The sequence below is a fragment of the Notechis scutatus genome, chromosome 2 (genome assembly GCF_049901735.1).
Source record: "Notechis scutatus isolate UNSWTSFEM ecotype Mainland chromosome 2, rNotScu1.2, whole genome shotgun sequence".
In the NCBI taxonomy this organism is placed as follows: Eukaryota; Metazoa; Chordata; class Lepidosauria; order Squamata; family Elapidae; genus Notechis; species Notechis scutatus.
Genome location: NC_142010.1, coordinates 53,663,567 through 53,686,079, shown reverse-complemented (window position 1 = coordinate 53,686,079; position 22,513 = coordinate 53,663,567). Strand labels below are relative to the sequence as shown.

Below are 22,513 nucleotides of genomic sequence, written 5' to 3'. Positions count from 1 at the left end.
ACAATTAAGAGCATTTTAACAAACTGCATCACTGTTTGGTGTGATGGCAGCAGTGCCTCAGAGAGAGAAATCCATTCAGAGAGTGGTAAGGACAGCCAAGATTATAGGAAGCTTGCTTCCTGTCATTCAGGATACTGCTTATATAAGCGCTATGTGCTTAGAGCTCAAAGCATTGTTAGAGATCCCCACACACCCGCTTCACGGTCTGTTTCTGTTGCTCCCCTCTGGGAGGAGGTTTCAAAGTATTTCTCGCAGGACTACCAGATTCTGTAACAGCTTTGTTCCCTACACCATCCATCTGGTAAACTCGCAAGATTCGTTTTTCTCGCTATATACATCCGAACTAGACTGTGTTGTTTCTCCCTGTCATGTACGTGAGTATATGCATAATTTTGAATGTATTTATTTTGTCATGTTTATGGAGTGTATATTGGCAATGGAGATCTTTTGAGAGCTGTATGCGATGACATTTCGTTTTAATGTATGCCGATTAGTGTACATTTAAAGTGACCATAAAGTTAGCTTACATCTAAAGGGGCTTGGGATTCTATATACCTGTCTTTGGTCAGGATAACACTTGGAAATCTGGAAGAAGAAAAAAGGGCCAATATTGGTGTAGGGGAGAAATCAGCAAAATAAAATTGAAGTTGGAAAATGGGCCCAATCCAGCCAGAGCCAGCAAGGGGAGGGGGGGAATGTCCTTAAACACTATGCCCAACACTCCCTAACGGAAAGTCAATTGTCCAGCAGTTTGGAACGTTGCAGATTTCTCTGCAACTTCCTCCTTCCCAGTCAAGGCTGCACTTCCTCCTTCCCAGTCATGTGACCAAACATAGAACTATCATTAAGAGACTGGAAACAATTCCAGAATCTCTTCTCTGAATCTTTTCTGTATGTGTTCCAACACCTGCTAGTCAGGCCTTCCTTCACTTTTTTTTTTTTTTAAACCCATGATGTAATTCCTCCATGCCAAACCAGAGAGATGAAAGTTCTCTGGTGGTCCAAATTAGCCTTCCCCTAGCTGGGGGTTTCCTGACTGGGGACTTCAACTCCCAGAATTGCTAGCTGGGGAATTTTGGGAGCTGAAGTCCACGTGTCTTAAAGGTGCTGAGATTGAGCAGCAGGAGTCTGAAGCAACCCTGATGCCTCTAAAGGACCCTTTCGAAAAGAAAAACGGGAACGCTCAGCGCTTCTTTGCCTCCGCTTCGGAAAAGCTTGCCCGGAAAGCTCTTCTATCGGCTTTTCCGCCCGTCTCCTCCACCAAGAGTCAGACAGCGAGCAACGAGGTGCGCCTGGAACTACAACTCCCACAATGCTTCGCAGGCGGGGAGCGCTACCCGATAAGCGAGAGCGGGAGCTCATTGGTGAAAGAGTCAGGGCAGCCGCAGGCCTATCAGCTCGTCTTTCATTGTGCGGTGGCAAGCAACCGACGTACACACATTAAGCCGAGAGCCGGCCAAGGGTGGGCTGTTCGTGCGCCTCTTGCTGCCGCTAGCCCGCCCGCCCTTGCAGACGGGCTCTTGCGCTCTTCCGCGGAGCAGAGTCGCAGCCATGAATCTGGGGTAAGGAAGCGAAGCCCCGCGGCAATGCCACGTTCTTGGGTGACCTCGTCCTTTCGAGGGAGAGCTGTCGGGAGGAGGCGAAATCCTCTGCCCTCCAGCCGGAGCGAGCGCCCGCGAAGCCTCCGAGACCGTCCCTCTTGGAAGGCTGGTGTGGCTTTACCCGGGGGGGATTGCAAGAGCTGCTCCTGCCTAGCTCTGCCCGCCTTGGGGGCCCGTCCGTTTCGCGTGGCAAGTGCACTGAGCTTGGTTGATGGTGCGGTGTTTTCTTTTTTTATCAGCCTTGCAAAAACAACGCCGTGCTTAGTGATGTTGAGGCTGTGCTAGGTAGGAATGCCGGCTGCCCTAAGTCCACGCCAAGAGCTGGACAGCTTCAGCTGCAGGTTTCTCTCTAGGTTGACCCAAAGGTGCCTTTTTTCCCAAGAGGCAACCGGCCTTTCTGGTTTTTCTTTGAAGACGTTTCGCTTCTCATCTAAGAAGCTTCTTCAGCTCTGACTGGACCTTTGGGGACAACCATGACCTGGATGACTTGAGAATCTCCACAGACGTTTCTCTAGCTTGCGTTCAAGAGTGTGGACCTGACGTTTTTGATAACCATCAGATATTTGGAAGTAAATCTTATTGAGTGCTGACAAGAGTCCTACAATCTAGAATTCATGAATTTCATTGTTTTGTTATCAGCCTGGTGAATTCAGGTTGTCGTTCTTTTTTATTAGGGAAACAAAATCACTCAAAAGGCAAATCATATTCCAAGGAAAATAATTGCTCTGTTTAACAACAACAATACAATATTAGTGCCAGGAAAGAGGGAAAGCATTTACGCAGAAAAGGGCTGGGTAAAAAACAAATTAGGTTCAGTAGGCTTAGGAAGAGGTGTTAGCAGGAATCTCATGGATGTGGAGAAGACGGCAAGTCGCTGTGAGCAATTGCAGCTACAAATTGCATCACGTTCAACAGACCTTATTGGAGCCTCCTAGTTACCAACTGCCAACATTTTCTTTTTGAAAATGAAAAAACATTCAGATTTTTCATATGAACAGTATTAACAGTTGCAAAATGATATTATTCAAATCACTTGTGCATGAATGAGGCAGGTCATTGTTCTGTAATAATAACTCTTGTGTGCAAACATGAAAGCAGAAGAGTTTTGTAGACATCTTCCAAGGAACAGAGAAGATCATTCTGTTGTGCAACTTTAAATTATTAGATTCATCACATTTGTCTCTTCAACCTTGATAAGTCACTTTCCTCTAATTTGATTACTGGATAAGTACTTTATTAGATTAGAACCTGGCAGATGACATTTATGATTATTGTTCAAATATAGTATATGTAAGTTTGTGATTAAAGGCTGTGGCTTCCTTCCTTGCAGCAAGTAATTATTTGGAGCACATAATTATTCGGTTATAGATTGTTTTAGATTTCCCAGCACAATTCAGGTCATGTTTAACTGTGATCCTTTTGTGACTCAACAAATAAGATGTGCAAAATAGACACCCAATCTGTTATTCATAGCCACTATTAGCGGCTCATTTCTGTTTCACCCCTATGTTTCTCTGCATGAGAAAGCTGTTATTTGAAATAGCTATGAGATTCTATAATAATGATTACTTTTTCTTGTGCCATATCCATTATCGGACATTGGCGATCATGTTGGTGATCCTGTGTTTATCAACAACCGCACAAAAAAGTGCTGTTGAGATTTGCCTAAACCAGTCCCTTATATTTTGAAGCCATGATGTTTTTCTTCTGCCTGGACCTCATTTGCCTTCAATCTTTCCTTAGAGCCGTGATGGCGAACCTATGGCACACATGCCACAGGTGGCATACAGAGCCATTTGTGTGGGCATGTGAACCCCAGGCAAACTTACCTCACTGCACATGTGTATGCCTCCCAGCTGATTTTCAGGCCTTTTTCGGCCTGCCAGAGGCTTGAGGGAAGCCTTTGCAGGCCAAAAAATAGGCCCATTTCATCACTTCCTGTATTTCTGGAAATACCAGAAGTGATGAAACAGGCCCATTTTTCAGCCAGCAGAGGCTTCCCTCAAGCCTCTGGCAGGCTGAAAAGGCTTCAAATGGGCTGAAAATCAGCTGGGAAGTGCAGTGCAGGCAAGGGGGTGGTGGGGGGCGCATGCATTGCCTTCTGGGTGCTGCAGCATGAGCGCAGTTTTTGGCACAGTAGCCCAAAAAAGTTAGCCACCACTGCCTTAGAGCGTTAAGTGAAGTATGCCATATTTTTCTGGTTGTTGCATCACATGTCCAAAATATTCTAACTTTTGCTTTTTTATGATTTTGATGATTTCCCTTGGCTTTCCCAGGCTTATCACCTCATTTCTGATTTTGTCAACCCAACTTATATGTTGAAACAGCTGCCTGTAAATCCACATTTCAAATGCTTCTAGTTTCTTCAAGTGGCTTTCTGTCAGAGGCCAAGTCTCCACTCCGTAGAGCAGGATAGAAAAGATGTAGCATCTGACAAGCCTGATTTTAGGCTTATGTCATGACTACAGAAGACCTACGCATGATGACTGAAACCTTCTTTCTCCTACTCTGCAGATTTACAATTATATGCAGAGGCTTTATTTTGAGAAAGGAAAGATAAGAGGCGGCTATGTTTACACATCATGCTAAGCTAGGAAGTTTTAGCTGCACCTTGTTAAACAAACAAAGCTATGTTTTCATACAATGTGTAAAGGCAGCTACAAATCCCACAATGAACCATGGAGACCAAACATGCTATGCAGAGAGCTTAATTGTTGCTGGTTTTCCAAACCAATCAATCTAAAGTTCTAAAATCAGCTGAGAATAAAAGTATTTCAGAACTTATGCTTTATTTCCTTTCTCCACCCCTATGTGAAAGAATTTTTTAAAAGGCCCTGTGATAGGAATAGCACTTAGCACTTCGACTTATGTGCTGCTTCACAGTGCTTTACAGCCCCTCTCTAAGCGGTTTACAGTCCTCATTTTACCAACTTCAGAAGGATGGAAGGCTGAGTCACCCTTGAGCCTGATGAGATTTGAACTGCCAAATTGGAGGCAGCCAGCAGCCAGCAGAAGTAGTAACTCTAACCACTGCGGCTCAATAATACAGTCCAGAAGTAGACATATACAACCTAGGTGATGATTTTTCTAGTTCTCTTCCAATGAGGACTAGAAACATGTAAGCTTAAGGATCAGAGGGTTATGCCTTTTACACTCACCTCAATGAAATGGCTTTTGGAAAGCTTGGTTCTTTTTTAGCTTCCGTGAACTTTTAAGACTAAATTCGCTGGCGGCATAATCCCCACAGTTCCGAATCTGTTTTCTGATAGTAGAATGGTTACAACAACCCTTAGTGGATAATAAGGGTTCATTATTGGTTATTTTAGTATCCTTTGTTGACATTTTAGTTATAGTAATGTATATATTGTAATATGCATAGTAAGATTAGATCTGGTGTTAAAGGTATGCAATCACCCAAAGCAGATGTTTTTATCTAATTTTCAAAGATGCTTCCCGCTTCATTGCCAGATATTCCTTCTAGTCAAATTACACTAAAGCTGGATCTGTACTATTTCATGAAGATTGCTGTCTTATTTCAGATGTTATATACGTTTTCAGGGATATAGAAAATCTTGTGCCTTCCCCTGTTACAATGATCTCTGTATGTATGTGCATGCCCTTTACCATATACTGTACATGCTCAAAGTCTTTCCCCCAGTAAGGCAACAACAATAGATTTCAAAAAAAAGTTAAAGCTTGCAAATAGGAGATGCAAGAAGTGTTAATGAATCAGTGTTGTGATCTGCATTAAAGAAAAAAACATTTCTTTGTAAGTATCTGAGAGTAGTAAACAGTTCATTTTCCTCTCTTAGGGATTGAGTTTAACATGTCTTTATTTATGTTGTGCCAAAAACGACTTTTTACTCCGGAGACTTTTTCAAAAGGGGGAAATCTTATTCTAGGTAGTTTGACTTAAATATAGCGATAGCCTTTTTTCCCTACTAAACTGGATAATTTCCATTCTGTACGGCAGACGTCTCCAAACTTGGCAACTTTAAGACTTGTGGACTTCAGCTTCCAGAATTCTCCAGTCAGCTATGCTGGCTGGAGAATTCTGGGAGTTGAAGTCCACAAGTCTTAAAGTTGCCAAGTTTTGGGAGCCCTGCTGTATGGAATAGAATAGATTCTGTCTAATCTATTATTGTTTTTTTAGGAATTTAAGGAAAGAGAGGTAACTTTAAAAGTGGAAAGGAGAAAAGAAAACTAGAATATGTCAAAAGGCATATAGTAATCACTTTTCTTTAAGATCTTTATTATTTTGCACAAACAATGAAATAGACTATTGATTTATTTAAAAATTATGCTCCACACCATATTTTTTCCAAGCTGATTTCAATTATAGAAATAGTTCACCTTTTTTTCTTTTTTGATTACAGAGATGGTTTAAAGCTTGAAACAGAAATACTGGATGGAAAACCTAGACTGATAGTGGCTCCTTGTGGTATGATTACTCTTATATAAAAAAAATTAGTCCTTATTAGTGATTACCAGCAGTTTTTTGTTTGCTTTTTTAAAAAGAGTTTAATTTTTAAACACCTTAATCAGATATATTCTAATTGTTGTGGATTATTTTTTCTCTGATTACTTCAGAAAACAGTAATTTTCCTAACTTAGTTCCCCTGCAGATATGTGGACTTCAGTTCCCCAAATTGTTATCAGTCCCCACACTGATACAGAAGAGAATATTTATACCGTAGCTCAAGATTGAACTGTGGGATCCTTGGTGCTCTCTGGACTTAGTGGTTTTCTTGCAGATGTTTCATTATCAGTTGTTACCCACTTTGGTAATGGAACATTTTCAAGAAAACCAACAAGCTTGGAGGGCACCAAGGATCCCACAACACCATATAGGCTCATTGTGTAGGTACCAGAAGTGGATTTTTAAAAATCTTATCTATTTGGAATGTGTGTGTTGGGGATATGGGTGTGGAAAAAAGAATGTGTGTATGTCTGTACATATGTATGTTCTTATGAAAGGGTTGATATGTCTTAAGGGTTCAATTGTGGTTTGATTTTGGCCTAAATTATATATAGGCCTGTACTATACTTATATATACTTGTACTAGAAATGTCTCTGAAAAGCTAGGACTGTGATGGCAAACCTGTGACACACAGAGCCATTTGTGCGGGCACACGAGGCCCAGCCAAACCTGCCTGCACTGCTCATGCGTGCACCTCCTAGCTGATTTTTGGCCTGTTTGAGGCCGTTTTCACCCTCCCAGAGGCTTGAGGGAAGCCTCTGTAGCCTCGGGAGGCCGAAAAACAGGCCTTCCAGAAATACTGGAAGTGCCAAAACGGGCCCGTTTTCAGCCTCCAGAGGCTTCCCTTGAGACTCCGGGAGGGTGAAAACGGGCTCCTCCGCGCTCTGGAGGCCCTTGGGAGGCTGAAAACAGGCACTTCCAGTATTTCTGGAAAGCCCGTTTTTTGGCCTCCCGAGGCTGCAGAGGCTTCCCTCGAGCCTCCGGGACAGTGAAAACGGCATCAAATGGGAGGTGGGCAAATGTGCAGTGCAGGTAAGGGGGCGGGGGTGTTGCGTGCGCAGGGGGTGGGGCGGGGGGCATTGCATTGTGAATACTGGCACGCACATACATGCTTCTGGCACACCACAACAAAATGGTTCATCATCACTGGGCTAGGAATATTCCCTTTTCAACTAAACTATAAGAACTGTCTGATTTACAGAAATTTAGGAACAGAAGTTTCATATTTCCCCTTATGTATGATTGAGATTAAATGTAAATTCTTTTATTTAAAAAAGGGGGGGCTGCCTACTCCCTTTCTCTTTAATTGTCCGTAAACATGAGTATGTTTCCACTTTAGTGAATGGTCTTTAAGAATAAATAACCTGTAATAGAGAAATGGGGTATTTGATATATATAGCCAAGTAGTCCTCGATTTATGACTGTAATGAATACTGCCCATTACAGTTATAAGTCATGATGGTTATAAAGTGCGTCATCACATGACCAGCCCAATTTTATTACCTTTTTTGTGGCGGTCATTAAGCAAGTGATTATGGTTATTAAGTGAATCTGCTATTGTTCAGTGAACACTGTGTCAGTAAGAGAACCCATTGTTCACTATGGAGTTTTTTTTTTTTTGCCAATAACTTGAAGCAAACATCAGTTTTCAGAAAAAATATCATAATTGGGGTCATGTGACTGAAACATTGTAGATGGCTGTAAATGCTATCATGAGACCACACGCATCATCAGGAATATGGAACCAGGTTATAAGTACCCTTTGGGGAGGGCTCTGTCAGAACTTCGAGCATTTACAAGTCAAGAATTACCTGTATCTATGGATGGAAGAATATGCTTCATATTCACTTAACTTTCTGGCCTTCTTAGTGTCACTGGGATGTTGCCAGCCAAGTTGAGAATGTAAGTTAAAATTATCCTGGACCTTATTCTAATGCACTTTTTTCCCCCCTTTCATAGTAAGTCAGTCGAAACCAGGCATAAGGGTAAGTCTTAAATCCTGCTTATAATGTTGAAGATGTCAAATCATTCCGTTTAATTGCTTTGATTGCAAAATAAATTGTAGCTACATGTATTGAAATTTTATTTTACTAAGAAAGTTTGTAATTTAAGAAAAACTGGTCAGCAACATATTAAATCTCACTTTTGCCCTTAAAGCCCTAAAAGATTTGAATCCATGCTTTCTTAAGATCTATGTTTTCTTATAAAAATGCAACTGGCTACAATCTTCCTTAATTCTTTGGATTTCCCAGGCAACAGGTAGGATTTAGTTATCGCTTCAGAACCTTCTATCCAATGATTTCTTTTTCAACTCCTTTCATTTAAAGGTGTAAAGGGTTTTCTTTAATATAAAAAATGATTTATGATGTTATTCTCTGAAGAACAAGAATATAAATACATTACATATATTCTGTTTTTGGTTTTGAAATGTATATTAAACATCTATGGAGGATTGGGTAAGATAAGCAAAAAGCTTTCTATCGTGTTTTTTATTTACACATATACTATACACATTGTCTGTCTCTCTGTCTATCTTCTATCTATCTCTTATCTCATTATATACTGGCACTTCAAAAAGTGTAGGTTTTTTTTGTAGAGGTTGAGGTAGGAAAGTATTATTTCCATTAAATTTATTTTGCAAACACCCTGTTTCTTTAGTTGGGAAACTATAACATTTGTACAGCTTAAAACAAATTCCTGGAAGAAATAATAATAGTACTGTTTCGGTCCCATAGATATGTAATAAAAACAAGATTTTAAAATACACGACGAGATCAAAACCAAATGGGCATATTCTGAAATCAGTGCAAACATCCTGTGAGAAGAATGAATGTTTAACAAAACAGAAAACCGGATCAAGATTTTCAGTGACCAAAGGTAGTAAACATCCTGAAACTGTGATGTTTACCAAGGATTTATCGAAGGGACCTTGTAATAAAGATGATGCTTTTATAATCCAAAAAGACAATACAACTTCAAAGCCAGATAATGTCAGAAATTCAATTAAGAAACCTTTGGCATGCAACAAGAAATTTAAAAAGCATTCTCTTTCTGTTGAGGATCGAAGGGACAATTTGGTATGTTTAACACAAGAGCAGCTGGAACAGATTTTAATGGCAGTAAAAGAAGGAACCCAAGGAGCCACTCAGGTTCTGGCAGAAAAGAAAGGAGATGCAAGTAAGTTTTTATTTCCCTTTACCCAATTTTATGGGCATTCTTCCTGGGGAGAAGAAAAGTGAGAAAGCACATTCATGCCTTCATCTTAGCATTGCTAATCAAGAGAAACAAAGCAAAACAAACAAAAAAACAGCTCTTTATAAATGTGCATGGTAAATTATTTTCTTTCAAATCCCTTACAGTGACACATGCTGAATTAATTAACTACTATGGGTTCATTAAGTTCTATTAAACTGCAAGAGTAAAAATACTAACTTCAATTGCTAACGTACTCACCAATGATACGGCTTTTACATAGCTATAATTAATTTCTCCTTGTTCTTTTATTTATCATGAGGTAGGCACTATTTCTCTGCAAAGGCCCATTTTAACAAATAGTTACGTTGCACGACTGCAGTACTAAACACTTTCGCCTTGTTTTTATTTTGATGAATTTTAGATTATGTGGGTTTACAAAATTAGAGGTCTGATATGCTGATTTTAAGGTCTAAATCAGGTTTTTGCGCACGTGTGCACTACAAATATGGGATTCTGTCAACCTGGGGAGCTGCCTGGAGTGTTTTTAAGATCAGCTGAGGCATGGCGATAACGCAAATCATTTGAGCTGTGTGCGTGCGCGGCACAAATACAGAGTTCTGTCAAGACTGGATAGCTGCCTGAAGTGTTTTTAAACTCAGCTGAGGCGCAGCAGTCCACTCTGCCATGCGAATCAGCCGAGCCAAAAAACAAGGAAATATAGTCATGACAAGGGCGGGTGGGCGGGGCCAGCCAGAGGTAGTATTTGCCGGTTCTCCAAACCAGTCAAAATTTTCGCTACCGGTACATCAGAACTGGTCCAAACCGGCTGAATACCACCTCTGGTCTAAATCCTTAAATCACACTGTCTGAAATTGACGTTTTGTTGTTAAGTTTGTTGTTAAATTTTAGCAATAGCCATAGGCAGCGCACAAATATGTCATGGCAGAAGGGAGCGTGCAGTTGTCCTTCTCTGATTTAATAAGGTTTCAGTTACCAAACAGCTGTGACATTTTACTCTATGGTGTTTAGATTGTTTTGATATATGGCACTTTGTAAACTGATTCAAGATGCTTTTTATATTAAGTAGACTAAAATATTACCACAATAATAAAAAAACTTTATGCATACCGATGGAAGCCATAATATTCAAAAAATGCTTTTGGAAAAAAGTATTCAACAATGGCTAGGGTTTGAAGCATCTTGGCTTACAATCAGGAGGCTGTGAGTTCGATCCTAGTTAGAGGCTAATATTTGGAATAGACTCTCCTGATCGAGCAGGGGGCTAGGCTAGATGACCTCCAAGGTCCCTTCCAACTCTGTTATTATTATATATATGTTCTTCCAGTCTGAAGTGCTGCACAGTTCTTTTGAGTTTTGGAAATGTTTATTCACATTTCATTCACAAATTGGTCACAATTTTAATTTTAAACACATAATCCATTAGGAGAACTAAAGCAAAGGATGGTGCAATTTTAAAGCTGCTTTATTGCAGCAAAAACAAGGAGGAATCTACTACTTCTGCTGCTGAACTACTATTAAATCCTTTTTTTTCCCATTCAGACACAAAAATTCTGGATAATCCGACTTCAGAAGAACATGTAATGGGATTGCTTCAGAAAGTTGGTGATGCTCCATCTCTTTCAAGTGAAAGTAGTTTCTGTTTAAAAAAAAACCAAGGATTATCTAGACATGCTGAACAGAAAATAATAACGTATGTACATCTTACCAGTCAAAAATCTAGTTTAGTTTAAATTTTGCTTTGGGATGCTCTTGAAAAAAAATGCTAGCATCAGGATGGAGAGGGAAGAGACCCATGTGTACTGTATATTAGGTTAGATACCTCTCCACTACTGAGCCAGTGGACGCATTGGACATTTTGAGGGCACATTGTGCATGCTCCCAGAAAGTGGCTGCCATATGGGACTTTCTAGGATATCTCTCTTCTCTCCCCCCCCCCCTCTCTCCACCCCACCCCCTCCCTCCCTCCCTTTTTTTTCTGGGCAATCCCATTTCAGACAACATACCAATTACTTCCTGATATAATTTTTTTTAAAGAATGCCTGTGAGGGCCCCAGGAATTTGGTTGGAAATAAAGGTGAAGTGGAGTACATTTTATTTAATAGCAGGACACGTTTATTTTTCATAATGAGAATATTTTTTTTTTTTTTGGAAAAATACTTTATTAGTTTTACCTTTAAAAGAACAACACAACTACAAATTATGTACAACAAAAAGACAAATAGGCCTTAGCATAGGCCAAGAGGGAGAGAGAGGAAAGCCTAAGAGAGGGGAAAGGGAAGAGTAAGGGAGGGGAAGAATAGAGTAGGGAAAACAGTTAAAATAAAACCATATTTTGTGACTGTCTGTAAGATCCTTTCTTCTTCAAAAGTATCATCGGCGGTGCTTTCCTTTATCTCTGCTTCGGAGGCCCTCGGCCATAATTTTCCTAGAGATGATCTATCTTTGGTTTAGCCAATTATACAAAGGATTCCAATTGTTGTAATATGATGAGGATTCTTTATTTTTTAGTGCTTGAGTTAGTTTGTCCATTTCGGCGCATTGTAAAATTTTCTGAATAACCATATGTTCAGAGGGAATGGAAGGTAATTTCCAGCACTGGGCAAATGCCAGTAGAATTTTGTCTAAAGTCTGTAATGAGAATATTTTAAAAGTAAATAAGGTTGGAAACTGGACTGGTACCAGAAAAGATACATGCCGCTTGATACTATGGGCTTCACTTTGCCTATCTGCACTATATAATATGTAGAACTAGTTTATTGTAGTTAGGTGTTGACCTAGAAACTGGGAGACCTAGTTCCGCCTTAGGCACAAAGCCAATTGGGTGACCTGGGCCAATCCCTGTCCTTCAGCCCTACGCAGCAGGCAAGGGCAAACCACTTCTGAAAATCTTGCCAAGAAAGGGACATGTCTAGGCAGTTGCCAATAGTAAAGACTGACTTGAAGGCACCAAACATTTTAAAAAATATTATATAACATGCATCTTTACAGAATTATATAGGGACATGCACATGAAAAACCAGGGACTGGCCTGATTCACACACAACAATGAGTCAGGAGTTTAACTCAGGAGCTTGAACAAGCAACTTCATCTAATTTACATATAATGGCTCAAGTAAAACACTATGCCGGGGTCCCTAACCCCCAGTCCATGGACCGGCACTGGCCTGCAGCATGCCAGAAACCGGTCTGCGCAAACAAGCAAAGCCCCGTCCAGGGGATGGAGGCAGCACACGAAACCACGTCCCACTGGTCCACGGAAAAACCTTTCCACAAAACCGGTCCCTGATGCCCAAAAGGTTGGAGGCCACTGTCCTAGGCAATAAATAAGTATATTGTGAGTACTGTGGGTTAACCATGCCACTGTAACTCTGTTTATATATCATGGTATGATCAGTTTCAATTTAGCATGACAGGAACGAGTCTAGTCTTTTGGGGAGCTTACACTATCCCCATCCTGCCATATCAGCTTTAGTTAAATATTCTTTCTTTCCTAATCAACTAGAACTTTCTATCTGCTTAGTTTCAGTAAGCCAGTTTCAGGATTTACAATGTTTAAATGGCTTGTTTGTAATAGAATAGTAGTGGTAGTAATTACTGTTTCATTAAAGCATGGCTAAGTAAGTGCAAAAGCTTCCATATTCTTCCATAGGAAAAGGAAAATAGATGGAGAACATGTAATCTCAGGAGACAGCTGGATAGGTTTCTATTTGTGTACGTTGTACTCAATTATAATACATAAATATGCTTAGTGTGGAGTGAACCCTAGAGTGCTTCATGTGCTTAGGTTATCCTTTGCAAACAAAAATAAACGTTGCTTTAATTTGTCAATTTAATTTGTCAATGTAATTTTTCAATCAATGTATAATTTATTTAAGGAACGCCTTTAGAATGCAAATATAGTGAAGAGGACCTTTCTTCCTTGCACAAAATGAATTGTGTTGTTTAGTAAAATTGTAATGAGCAGAATGCTTGAACTTCTTTCTGGTCCTAGTATAATATATAATGTATGGTTTTCTAAGTCATATTTATTTTTAATATTAGTGGGTGGTATGTAAAAGTCTGTTAAATTTTCTTCACCAGGAATTCTTGGAAGCCAGCTGACATATTTAGTACTCTGGGAGAACGAGAGTCAGATAAAATCTTGTTAGATGCTAAGAAATCTCAGTGGAAGAAAGAACTAGGTACTGTGTAATTTGCTGTATTTCTATATTATGCAATTGATCATTGATTAGTATTTAACCTTAAATATTTTGTTTCTGAAGTAACAGGTGTTTTGGTTTTGATGCTAGTAGTATACTCTTGTTCTAGTAGTACTGATTTCAATTAGCAGTGTTTAAATATTTTGATATTTCAATCTTTTTCATTATTTTTAGTCTTAATAAATACAGAAATCAAATAACAATTATCTAAAATTCATGCCTCATTTACAAGTCTTTTTTCCCTATAATGCTTTTTTAATAAGATAGAAAAGATGTAGTGGGCTAGTTTCTGGCTTTACTTATTTCTGTTCCAGATGTGGCATCTCTTGTATAAAGACAGTCCCAGTCAGTTCTGGCACATCTTGCCCGGTGTGCTGCAACTGCAACCAAATCCTCACCCTGTTCCATGCCAGCGAGAGAAATAAAATGGCACCAGCACATGTGTTTTTAGATTAGAAAGAAGCATGTCAGTTAGGTTTTGTTTGCAGATTTTATTTATTTAGAGTTTAAAGAGGGTTTATGTACTAAAACTGGTATTGAGGATTGTTGGTTGCTAGGGCTTACTGTTTGTGAGGCTTTGAATTGTGTTCTGAAGGATCACTGAAATGAAGGACCAGAGTCTGGAAGATAAGGAAGTGCTGGCTGTGAGCCCTATGTGTGCATCCATGGTGCTGTAAAGGATTAGAGAGACAGTGAGGAGCATCTGTGGTGCTGAAACACCATAGGAGTTGCACTGATCTGGTCAAAGCTGGTTGCCTTGAGGGTGCTTGTATCAATGGATACTATATTTTGGACCCCACCTTGGAAGGCAGCAAGAGGTGAAAGGAAAATGTCAAGGCAATGATTTTTCATCAGAAAGTCAAAGTGGTTAATGGAAAACAGTTAGAGCTTTGTGATAAAATGGTCAGAGAAACATGACAGAAAAGCACTTGTTAAAAGGTGGTTAGTCCACAAGATCTTCTATATATAGTGTCTGAATGAGGTGCAACATTATGAATGCCCTTGTTGTTTGAGATTATTGCAATTTTGATTACGGTTCATTGGACAATCAGCCAGATGTTCAGATGGATTTGGCATTTTTGTCCATCTGTCAAGTCCTTTCTAAGGACCTGGGATAGCAGAAGTGATGTTCAGTGGTGCTAGAGGTATCATCACAGAATGTAAGCTGTTTCAAGCAAAGCTGCCTTTTGCAGTTGACTGATGGGTGATTTTTGTCGATGCCAGTGTATTCAAGTGGTGTTCCAGCAGTTTTGGATTGCACCCAAGACACTTATTATTATTATTGGTACTAAATAAAGTATATTGTTGGCTATGCTGTTCTTATAAGAAGTTTTGACTGAATTGGTAAAAAAGTTATAAGAAATCTGTAATCTAGAGACTACTTGGCTCTCATCCAGTGTGTAGGAGCTACATGCAGTATATTGAAGAAAATGGTATATAGATATGGAAGAAGCAAAAGTGATTTACAAGGATAAAAAGAAATGGAGAGAATAAATGGTTGATATATGATTTAAATATAGATTTAGCTGTATTTCCATTCCTCTTTTCTTTTCCATATCTCATGCTTTAATTTATTTGACACTATTTCTTACTCCTGTATCCTGAAAAACAATGGAGTGATTCTTATTTTTCACGTAAGTAGAAAAAAGAATGATACTTCCCTTGTTTAGACTTTAATTGAATTGAGTGATTGTATGTGATCTCTGTGAACCAATTAAAATTTTTTCCATTTCCTGGGAGAGAAAGCAAATAACTTCCCGATGAACTTATAAACAATAAAATAAAATAAAATCAGATTAAAATGCATTCTTAAATTCCATCAGTAGTGCAGTTGAAGAAGTTGATTAATTTATTATTAACTGAAACTTCTATCAAATGTATTACTCCTAGCTCCTATTTATTGAATTAAGCCATTTAAAATTATGACTTGTTTCACAACAAATGACAAATCTAAATTACATGTGATGTTAATAAAGAATGTTAAGAGAAATCTCAAGTCATGTGGTGATACTAGAAAGGCATGGAAGAAGAGTGATATATACAAAGCCAAGGACATTTCTAGTCTTACTTCCATCGTGATCAACCATTATTTAATGTGATGTAATGAATGCAGTTGATGAGCGATTGCAATGATTATTTCTGTGTTACAGATGAACAGGTAGCTTTAAAGAAGAAACTAAAAGAAACTTTGGAAGCAGAGTCCAGATACCACCAGCGGCAGGCAATTGATACAGTGAAGAGATGCTTAGAAAAAGGACAAAAGGTAAAAAATATGTTTACTGTATCCACTGCTTGTAAGAAAAATGCTTATATCTATACTTTTATTTCTACTGTATGCTGTTAAGTAGAATAGATGCTTCCATGTAACTTGACATTTATTTATTTTTTTTGCTATTGGACATAAGGCATTTTCACAACCTGAGGAAGTTGTTTCCCAAACTTTCCTAAAATTAGGTATGCTGCATAATGTAGGAGGTAGCTGATATTATTTTATGGGTAAAATTAATTACATAATATAGGATCGCTTATAATGTTGTATTTGGTTTTAACATTCCTCTTAATGTATAATGTTTGAATTCACCAAGATACCTTGTTATAGATGATGTCATCAGACAACTTGACTCCTGCAGCAGAAGATCTCAATAGTCACAGAATTTCAACCACTGAGCCTAGTGAAACTTCTCCCAGTGTGTCCAGTGGTCGAACTGAGCAGTTCTCTAGTTTCAGTTCTCCTGATTTGCCAGCTGCTATCCGAACAGCTTTTGTGTTAGGGGTAAGAATGGATTTCTGAGCATTGTTCTATATTTTAAAAACAAAATATTCATGGAATGCCTTTATTTGGCAGTTTCTAAGAGATTGGTTTATGGGATGTCACTTGGAGTTGTTTTGATATACTTTTAAGCAGGGGTGGGATTCTGCCAGTTTGGACCGGTTTGGGCCAACCCCTAGCTCTGAAGATCAGCTGGGAGCGAACATGTTCGCTCCGATGATCATATGGACCTGCCTGCCGGCCCTGTGCTATACTGACCTTTATCGTCCCAGCTGATCAGTGCGGAAGAGCTGATGGCCGCTCCTCAGCTGTGTTACTCCCCTAAAGTAACATAGCCGGTAAGGATTTTTATATTGCTGTTCATGCGTGCTGTGCGTGCATGAAGCGCAAAGCACGTGATCAACAAACCAGTTATACTGGCAGCATCCCACCCCTGCTTTTAAGGCAAATCTAATGAATGCACTTCGGACCATATTTTGCATGGGCACTAATTTGGTTACAGTTAAAGGATGTGCAGAAAATGAAAAATGCAATTAACTGCTCCTGATATTACTTCTATCAATGGGAGGGAATGGGCCAGTGTATCCACACTGCATCTTCCAATTCTGTTTCAGAAGATTGAGAGACATTTAGAGAAGGCTTGGAAGTGACAAAAACTATAGGGAAATGAAGAGAAAATCCTATGACATTAGCAAACTTTTACTTGTTTCAGGTTGACCTCTGAGGCAGGTAGGTTCCTCAAATAATAGTTTTATTGGACATCTCATATTGGCACAGGCAGGTGAAAACCACGGGAACATTCAAAGTCATTTACACTTAATTAAAAGTAAAAGTTTTCCCCTCCCCCAAACAATCCGTCACATGGTCCAATCAAGGTGCCATCCGGTTACCTGGTAACTTCACTCCTCCTCTCTCCGACCACCGGTGGGAATGTCCTTGATTCCCAGGAGAAAGTATTTTGTTTTGGCTACAAAACCCCAACTATCTCTATTCCCCCTTCCCTGCCCCTCAGCTCCAGTGTGGCAAAACTGAAGCCTCAAGATGGCCTCAGTCAGGTCAGCTTCAGGGTTGACAAAATTACCTCTAACTTGATTTTATTATAAATGGTCAAGATGTAAGTTACTAAATGTATGTAATGTTTCAAACCATATATATATATATGCATCGAAAACAACATTTTGTTTATTTTGTGTCATAAAGTTCCTGTACCTATGCAGGTTATTTAGACACATAAGAATGAATGTACGTCAAAAATGATAGATATAGATATAATTATATAGGTAGTCTTCAACTTATAACCACAATTGGGACTAGCCATAAGTTAGGGTTGCTAAACAAATGGTTGTAAGTCGAGGACTACCTATATATTCAAAATACACAGTAATTATAATTAAATTGAAGTTTAAAATTAAAATGTCCCAACCTAATTGGTATCTCAAGTTCCAAATATTTGATGGCTCAGCAAGGATTTTAATGCAACAGTCTTGAAGAAATAAGTAGTTCAAAGACAAGAGGTTTCAGTACCTTAAATTGCAGTCAGAAATAATATGATCATTACCCACAATACTGTTCTGACCCATCCGGGTTCTCAGAGAGCAAACACAGACAAAAGCAGCAGCCCCCACCTTTCAAGGTTTAATCACGAATGTTGTTCCTTTACAGATAAAAGGCTGCTTTCCAACAATTATCTCCAACAAGAAAGAGCCTTGCCAAGTTGTTTGTCAAGGCTGCCAAAAACCCAGAGATAAGAACTAATTTACAAGATTCACGAACTAAGATGTCCACCAATTGAGCTTAAGAGTTTCTTTGCTTTCTGCAAAGAACGCTTTCACAAACCTGGCTTTTATCCTCTTGAGGGAGGGGCCATTACCTTGCAGCCTTACTCCCGAGTTGCCTGTGCTGCTGTAATTGTTCTTTCCTCCGAGTAATCCTTCATGTACGTGCACTTGGCACAGGCTCCTCGGGAACCTTCTCGTCACTGCTGCCAGCCCCCACAATCTCTGAAGGCAGTTCACTCCCTGATGGTCCTGGCCCTTCATCAGAGTCCTCGCTCTCCTCAGCCATCTGCACCTGCTGCCGGCTAACCACAACAAATACGTAGGGCAAAGGCTAAAGATTAAAATCAAATTGGATAAACTGAAATTATTTAACTTCCTCCTTTTTTATGTACATGTATGACAAAAGTAAAGGGGCAACGAAAATAACCAGTGTTCTCCTTTTAGGAAGCAACACCAATAGAGCATCCTTTTAGTGCTGTGAAACGTGAGCAACAGAAAAAATGGCTTGAAGAGCTTGATAAGCAAAAGGAAGCTGACAAGCTGCGAAAGATGGAAGAAAAATGTAATTTTTTGAAGGTAGTCACGGTTATAAAGGCCACTTTAAATAAGAAAAAAATGGAAGGTCTAATAAAAACATTAATCCAGCTGTTTTCTTAGAAAACAGAATTATAGCAATGGAAGTACAAAACGTGCATGTTGAAATTGCTAGGGAAAATAAAGATTCCAGTTAGCATACAAAATTTGAATCCTGGCTACTCAAGCTTTAAGAACCCTCAAATAAATGGTCCAGTGAAATCTACAAATGCTTCTCAACAATTTGTCAATATATCAAACATTCCTGAACTCAAACAGTAATTGCTTGGTGTGGAGGATGTCTTTAATATATTTCAGTGGAATTTTTGAGATGAAATATACTGTCCAGGCATTCAATCCTAATTCCCTCGCTCCTTGGTTTAACAAAGTGTGCTCCACAGCTAGTCAAGCGTGTTGGAGCATCTATGACCTTTAAGCTCACTAATGAGCATGCTTTACATCTGTGTCCTGTAACAAGAATATATAGCCCTATGGAAAAAGAGAAAAGTGAAATATAAATGGCTGTTTGGAAGAAATTGGCACAAGCCATATGAAAAGTCGCAGTGTTTTAGTGGCATGTTATCAAAAAGTTCCCCTAGATTGAGTGTTCCGTCCCATTCAAGGTGGGATGCATATTTCTATGGCCCTGTTTAATATCCACTCTGGAGATTCAGACCTCTTGCCCATAATCTCAGAGAATCTTCTTGACTGGCATCTTGCCACCACTTCAGAAACCTCCAAACTTAATGGAACAACTCATAAGTGAAAGTTCCCAGTGGCACTTCTGAAATCTACCATGATTTAGATTTGTGGGGTCCTGGCTTGGTCTCCCTATTTATCCATATTGATCAGTCCTTGCAGATGCCTAAAGAATAGAGCTGATCCCTAATAGTCCAAAATTTAAGGGAGTTTTAAGCTTCAGTCTAAACAGCTAAGCCCCCCATTCTGTGGTTCTGTTGTGCCCCTAACACTTTCGTTTGAGCTTCATAAAAGAAAATGTGGACATATATTTAAATATTTTCTTTGTATTTCTTTAGGGTGAAGAGCATGACAAATGGACAATGCATTTTGATTCTTTCAAGAATCATATGAATTCGTTTATACAATATCCTTTAAATACAACATATCAAAAGACTCCTGAGGCTGTACAGCTCTCCCATGACCATACAGCTTGTTCATCTTCAGCCTTGTCTTGCCTCACACCTACAGAGATAGAGATTCCAGGAAAAGCAGTTGGAAACTATATTTCAGAGCCAAATCAAAAAGCCAGGTGATTGCCTAAACTTTTTCTCCCAGGTTGTAACCTGGCATTAATCAGCATAACCTATAAAACTGTTCTTTCAATAAATTAATTTTACTTGTACTTGCAACTCTTATTTATCTGCATTATGAGTCACGGTGGTGCAGTGGTTACACTGCAGGCTACTTCTGCTGACTGCCGGCTGCCTGCAGTTTGGCAGTTCGAATCTTACCAAGCTCAAGGTTGACTCAGCCTTCTATCCGTATGAGGTGGGTAAAATGAGAACCCAGATTGTTGGGGGCAATATGCTGACTCTGTAAACTGCTTAGAGAGGGCTGTAAAGCATTGTAAAGTGGTATATAAATTTAGGTGCTATTGCTATTACTGTAGGATATCTTTTTTTTCTACAGATTTGTCTTGTTTAAACACACACACACACACACACACACACACACACACACAGATAGATAGATAGATAGATAGATAGATAGATAGATAGATAGATAGATAGATAGATCTTTGGTTATGGGTTTTCTCCGCATAGATTCAAGTATCTGGGGCGAGGTCCTCGCCATCTTCGCTGGTGCTGCTAGTGCCAGTGCAAGCAGTGCTTGCACTGGCACAACAGCCTAGTGGCACAGATACTGAACTAATAACAAAGACATAAAATACGAGAACCTCAGAAAACATTATATATATATATATATATATATATATATATATATATATATATATATATATATATATATATATATATATATATATATATATATATATATATATATATATATATATATATATATATATATATATATATATATATATATATTTGTTTTCTTAAGTTTCATGGTACTATGTATGGCCTTCAGCTTTGTTCAGGTATTTTCCCACGTCCTAGTAGTGATGCTTTTAAAGTTGTAGCAAAATATGGGCGCTTCACGAATTTGCGTGTCATCCTTACGCAAGGATAGTATCTAGTCTCCTGAAGGAAAAATTAGTGAAGGAAAAATATAGGCAGAAACTCTAGGTATTTTTTTCAGAACTGTTTTGTTCAGTGAATGTAATTTTATTTTTACTAACATTATCTCTGTTTCTTTGTTGATTTCTAACTCTTTTATGTAAATCCAGACTTCTTATAATTTAATTCAGATCTCTTAGTCCCCTGGTTAAAAGTTAAAAAGGGACCCTGGAAAATAATGAAAAGGGAGGGGGGATAGGACGATGGAGATTCTAGGAAAAGATGTGGTGCTTTGTGACAAAGAGCTACGGTTTGTTTAATTACATATCTTTCCAAATTCCCCTCTGCTGATAGTTTCCTTCGTTCAATGACTGCTCTTCTGGATCCTGCTCAGATTGAGGAACGAGGAAGACGACGACAAAAACAATTAGAACATCAGGTAAAATCACTATAATGTTGCCTTTCTAGTTTATTGATTTATGTTTTTCCGTAAGAGCACTAGCATTGGATTAAAAGAGAAAGCACTAGCATTGGATAAAAAAAAAACACAAAACAAATGGAACAAGTAAAGTGAACTGTGCCAATAGAATGAAGTTTAGAATGTGATTAGGACCATGACACAGCTTTTCTCAAACTAAACCTAATTATTTTTAAATAAGTTTATGACACATACATTTCCAATCTCTCAGTAATACAGGCTTATCTGTATCATTTCTTCTTTGAATTTTTAAGGGAGCCAGATGGTAACAGAGTTTTTATCATTTTAAGAATGGAGGTACATTTTGAAACCGATGATTTCATAATCTATTTGTAAACCACCACTTGACCCTTTTCTCATACATCCATTTAAGCAGAAATTGTCCTAAACAAAATTACGATAAGTTTTGTCAGCAGTAGAAAGCACCATCTCCTAGCTGCTGCTTTTGACTTCCGGTTTGAGAAACCTCTTCTAAGCTTGCTTGAATTGGAGAAGCCGTCCAATTGAATGCAATGATTTTTTTGAGATCAAGTAGCTCCACTGTATATGTTTTTCTACATATACTGTATTTTCAACCAGTTATACCGAAGACCGATATAAAGTTTTAATGACTCAGAATAAAAAAAAAAACCTAAGCAAAACGAAGTAAGAAGAATAGGACGAAGGAAGCTTTTAGCGTAGATTAAAACATGTTGCAAATTTGGTTTCTAGAAAGCTATAATGGCTCAAGTGGAAGAAAAGCGAAAAAAGAAACAGGTAGAAGAGGAACAAAGAAGAATGGAAGAACAAGAAGAAGAGCACCGGCTTGCCAGAGAACAGGAATTGATGAAGAAACAGTTTGAAGAAGACCTGCTAAAGCAAAAACTAAAAGAGGTAAACATTCACGTGTTCCATGGCAATAAACTGCCAATCCACATCAGCCTCAAATAAGTGATATTTGGTGCAGCTGAGAGTTTTCTGTTTATTGAAAAGCATAATGAAGTTCTGTTTCAATGGCTTTATAGCTCTAAAGAAACTTTAGGGTAAAGCCTGGTGAAATTGCAGGGATTGGGAAGATTTTAAAAAATTATTAAGAAATCCCCCATAGGATTTCTTGCATGTCTGTCAGGTTTCTATTTAAGCTGGGTTTATTTACCCTCAGGCTGAAGAAATATCAAAGATTATGAAATTGAAAAAATTCCACTTAAAGCCTTACTCAAGCAACAAGATATTTCTGAAA

The 22,513-nt window shown here is 38.7% G+C and overlaps 1 protein-coding gene across 3 annotated transcripts in view; it reads left to right on the top strand.

Moving 5' to 3' along the window:
* Positions 1-1,360: 1,360 nt before the first annotated feature.
* The window catches only part of CCDC66 (coiled-coil domain containing 66), a 38,220-nt gene continuing 17,067 nt past the window's right edge, over positions 1,361-22,513 (top strand). The window contains exons 1-12 of one of the 3 annotated variants that reach the window (XM_087954766.1): positions 1,408-1,562; positions 5,978-6,042; positions 8,042-8,067; positions 8,818-9,259; positions 10,838-10,988; positions 13,379-13,479; positions 15,648-15,760; positions 16,097-16,270; positions 18,490-18,621; positions 19,656-19,888; positions 21,171-21,255; positions 22,006-22,167. In XM_087954766.1, the coding sequence (XP_087810892.1) occupies positions 1,552-1,562; positions 5,978-6,042; positions 8,042-8,067; positions 8,818-9,259; positions 10,838-10,988; positions 13,379-13,479; positions 15,648-15,760; positions 16,097-16,270; positions 18,490-18,621; positions 19,656-19,888; positions 21,171-21,255; positions 22,006-22,167 (1,695 nt within the window). In that variant the 5' untranslated portion in view covers positions 1,408-1,551. Of the gene's footprint in view, positions 1,563-5,977; positions 6,043-8,041; positions 8,068-8,817; positions 9,260-10,837; positions 10,989-13,378; positions 13,480-15,647; positions 15,761-16,096; positions 16,271-18,489; positions 18,622-19,655; positions 19,889-21,170; positions 21,256-22,005; positions 22,168-22,513 lie in introns of all 3 variants that reach the window. The other 2 variants (XM_087954764.1, XM_087954765.1) reach the window with 2 other exon arrangements.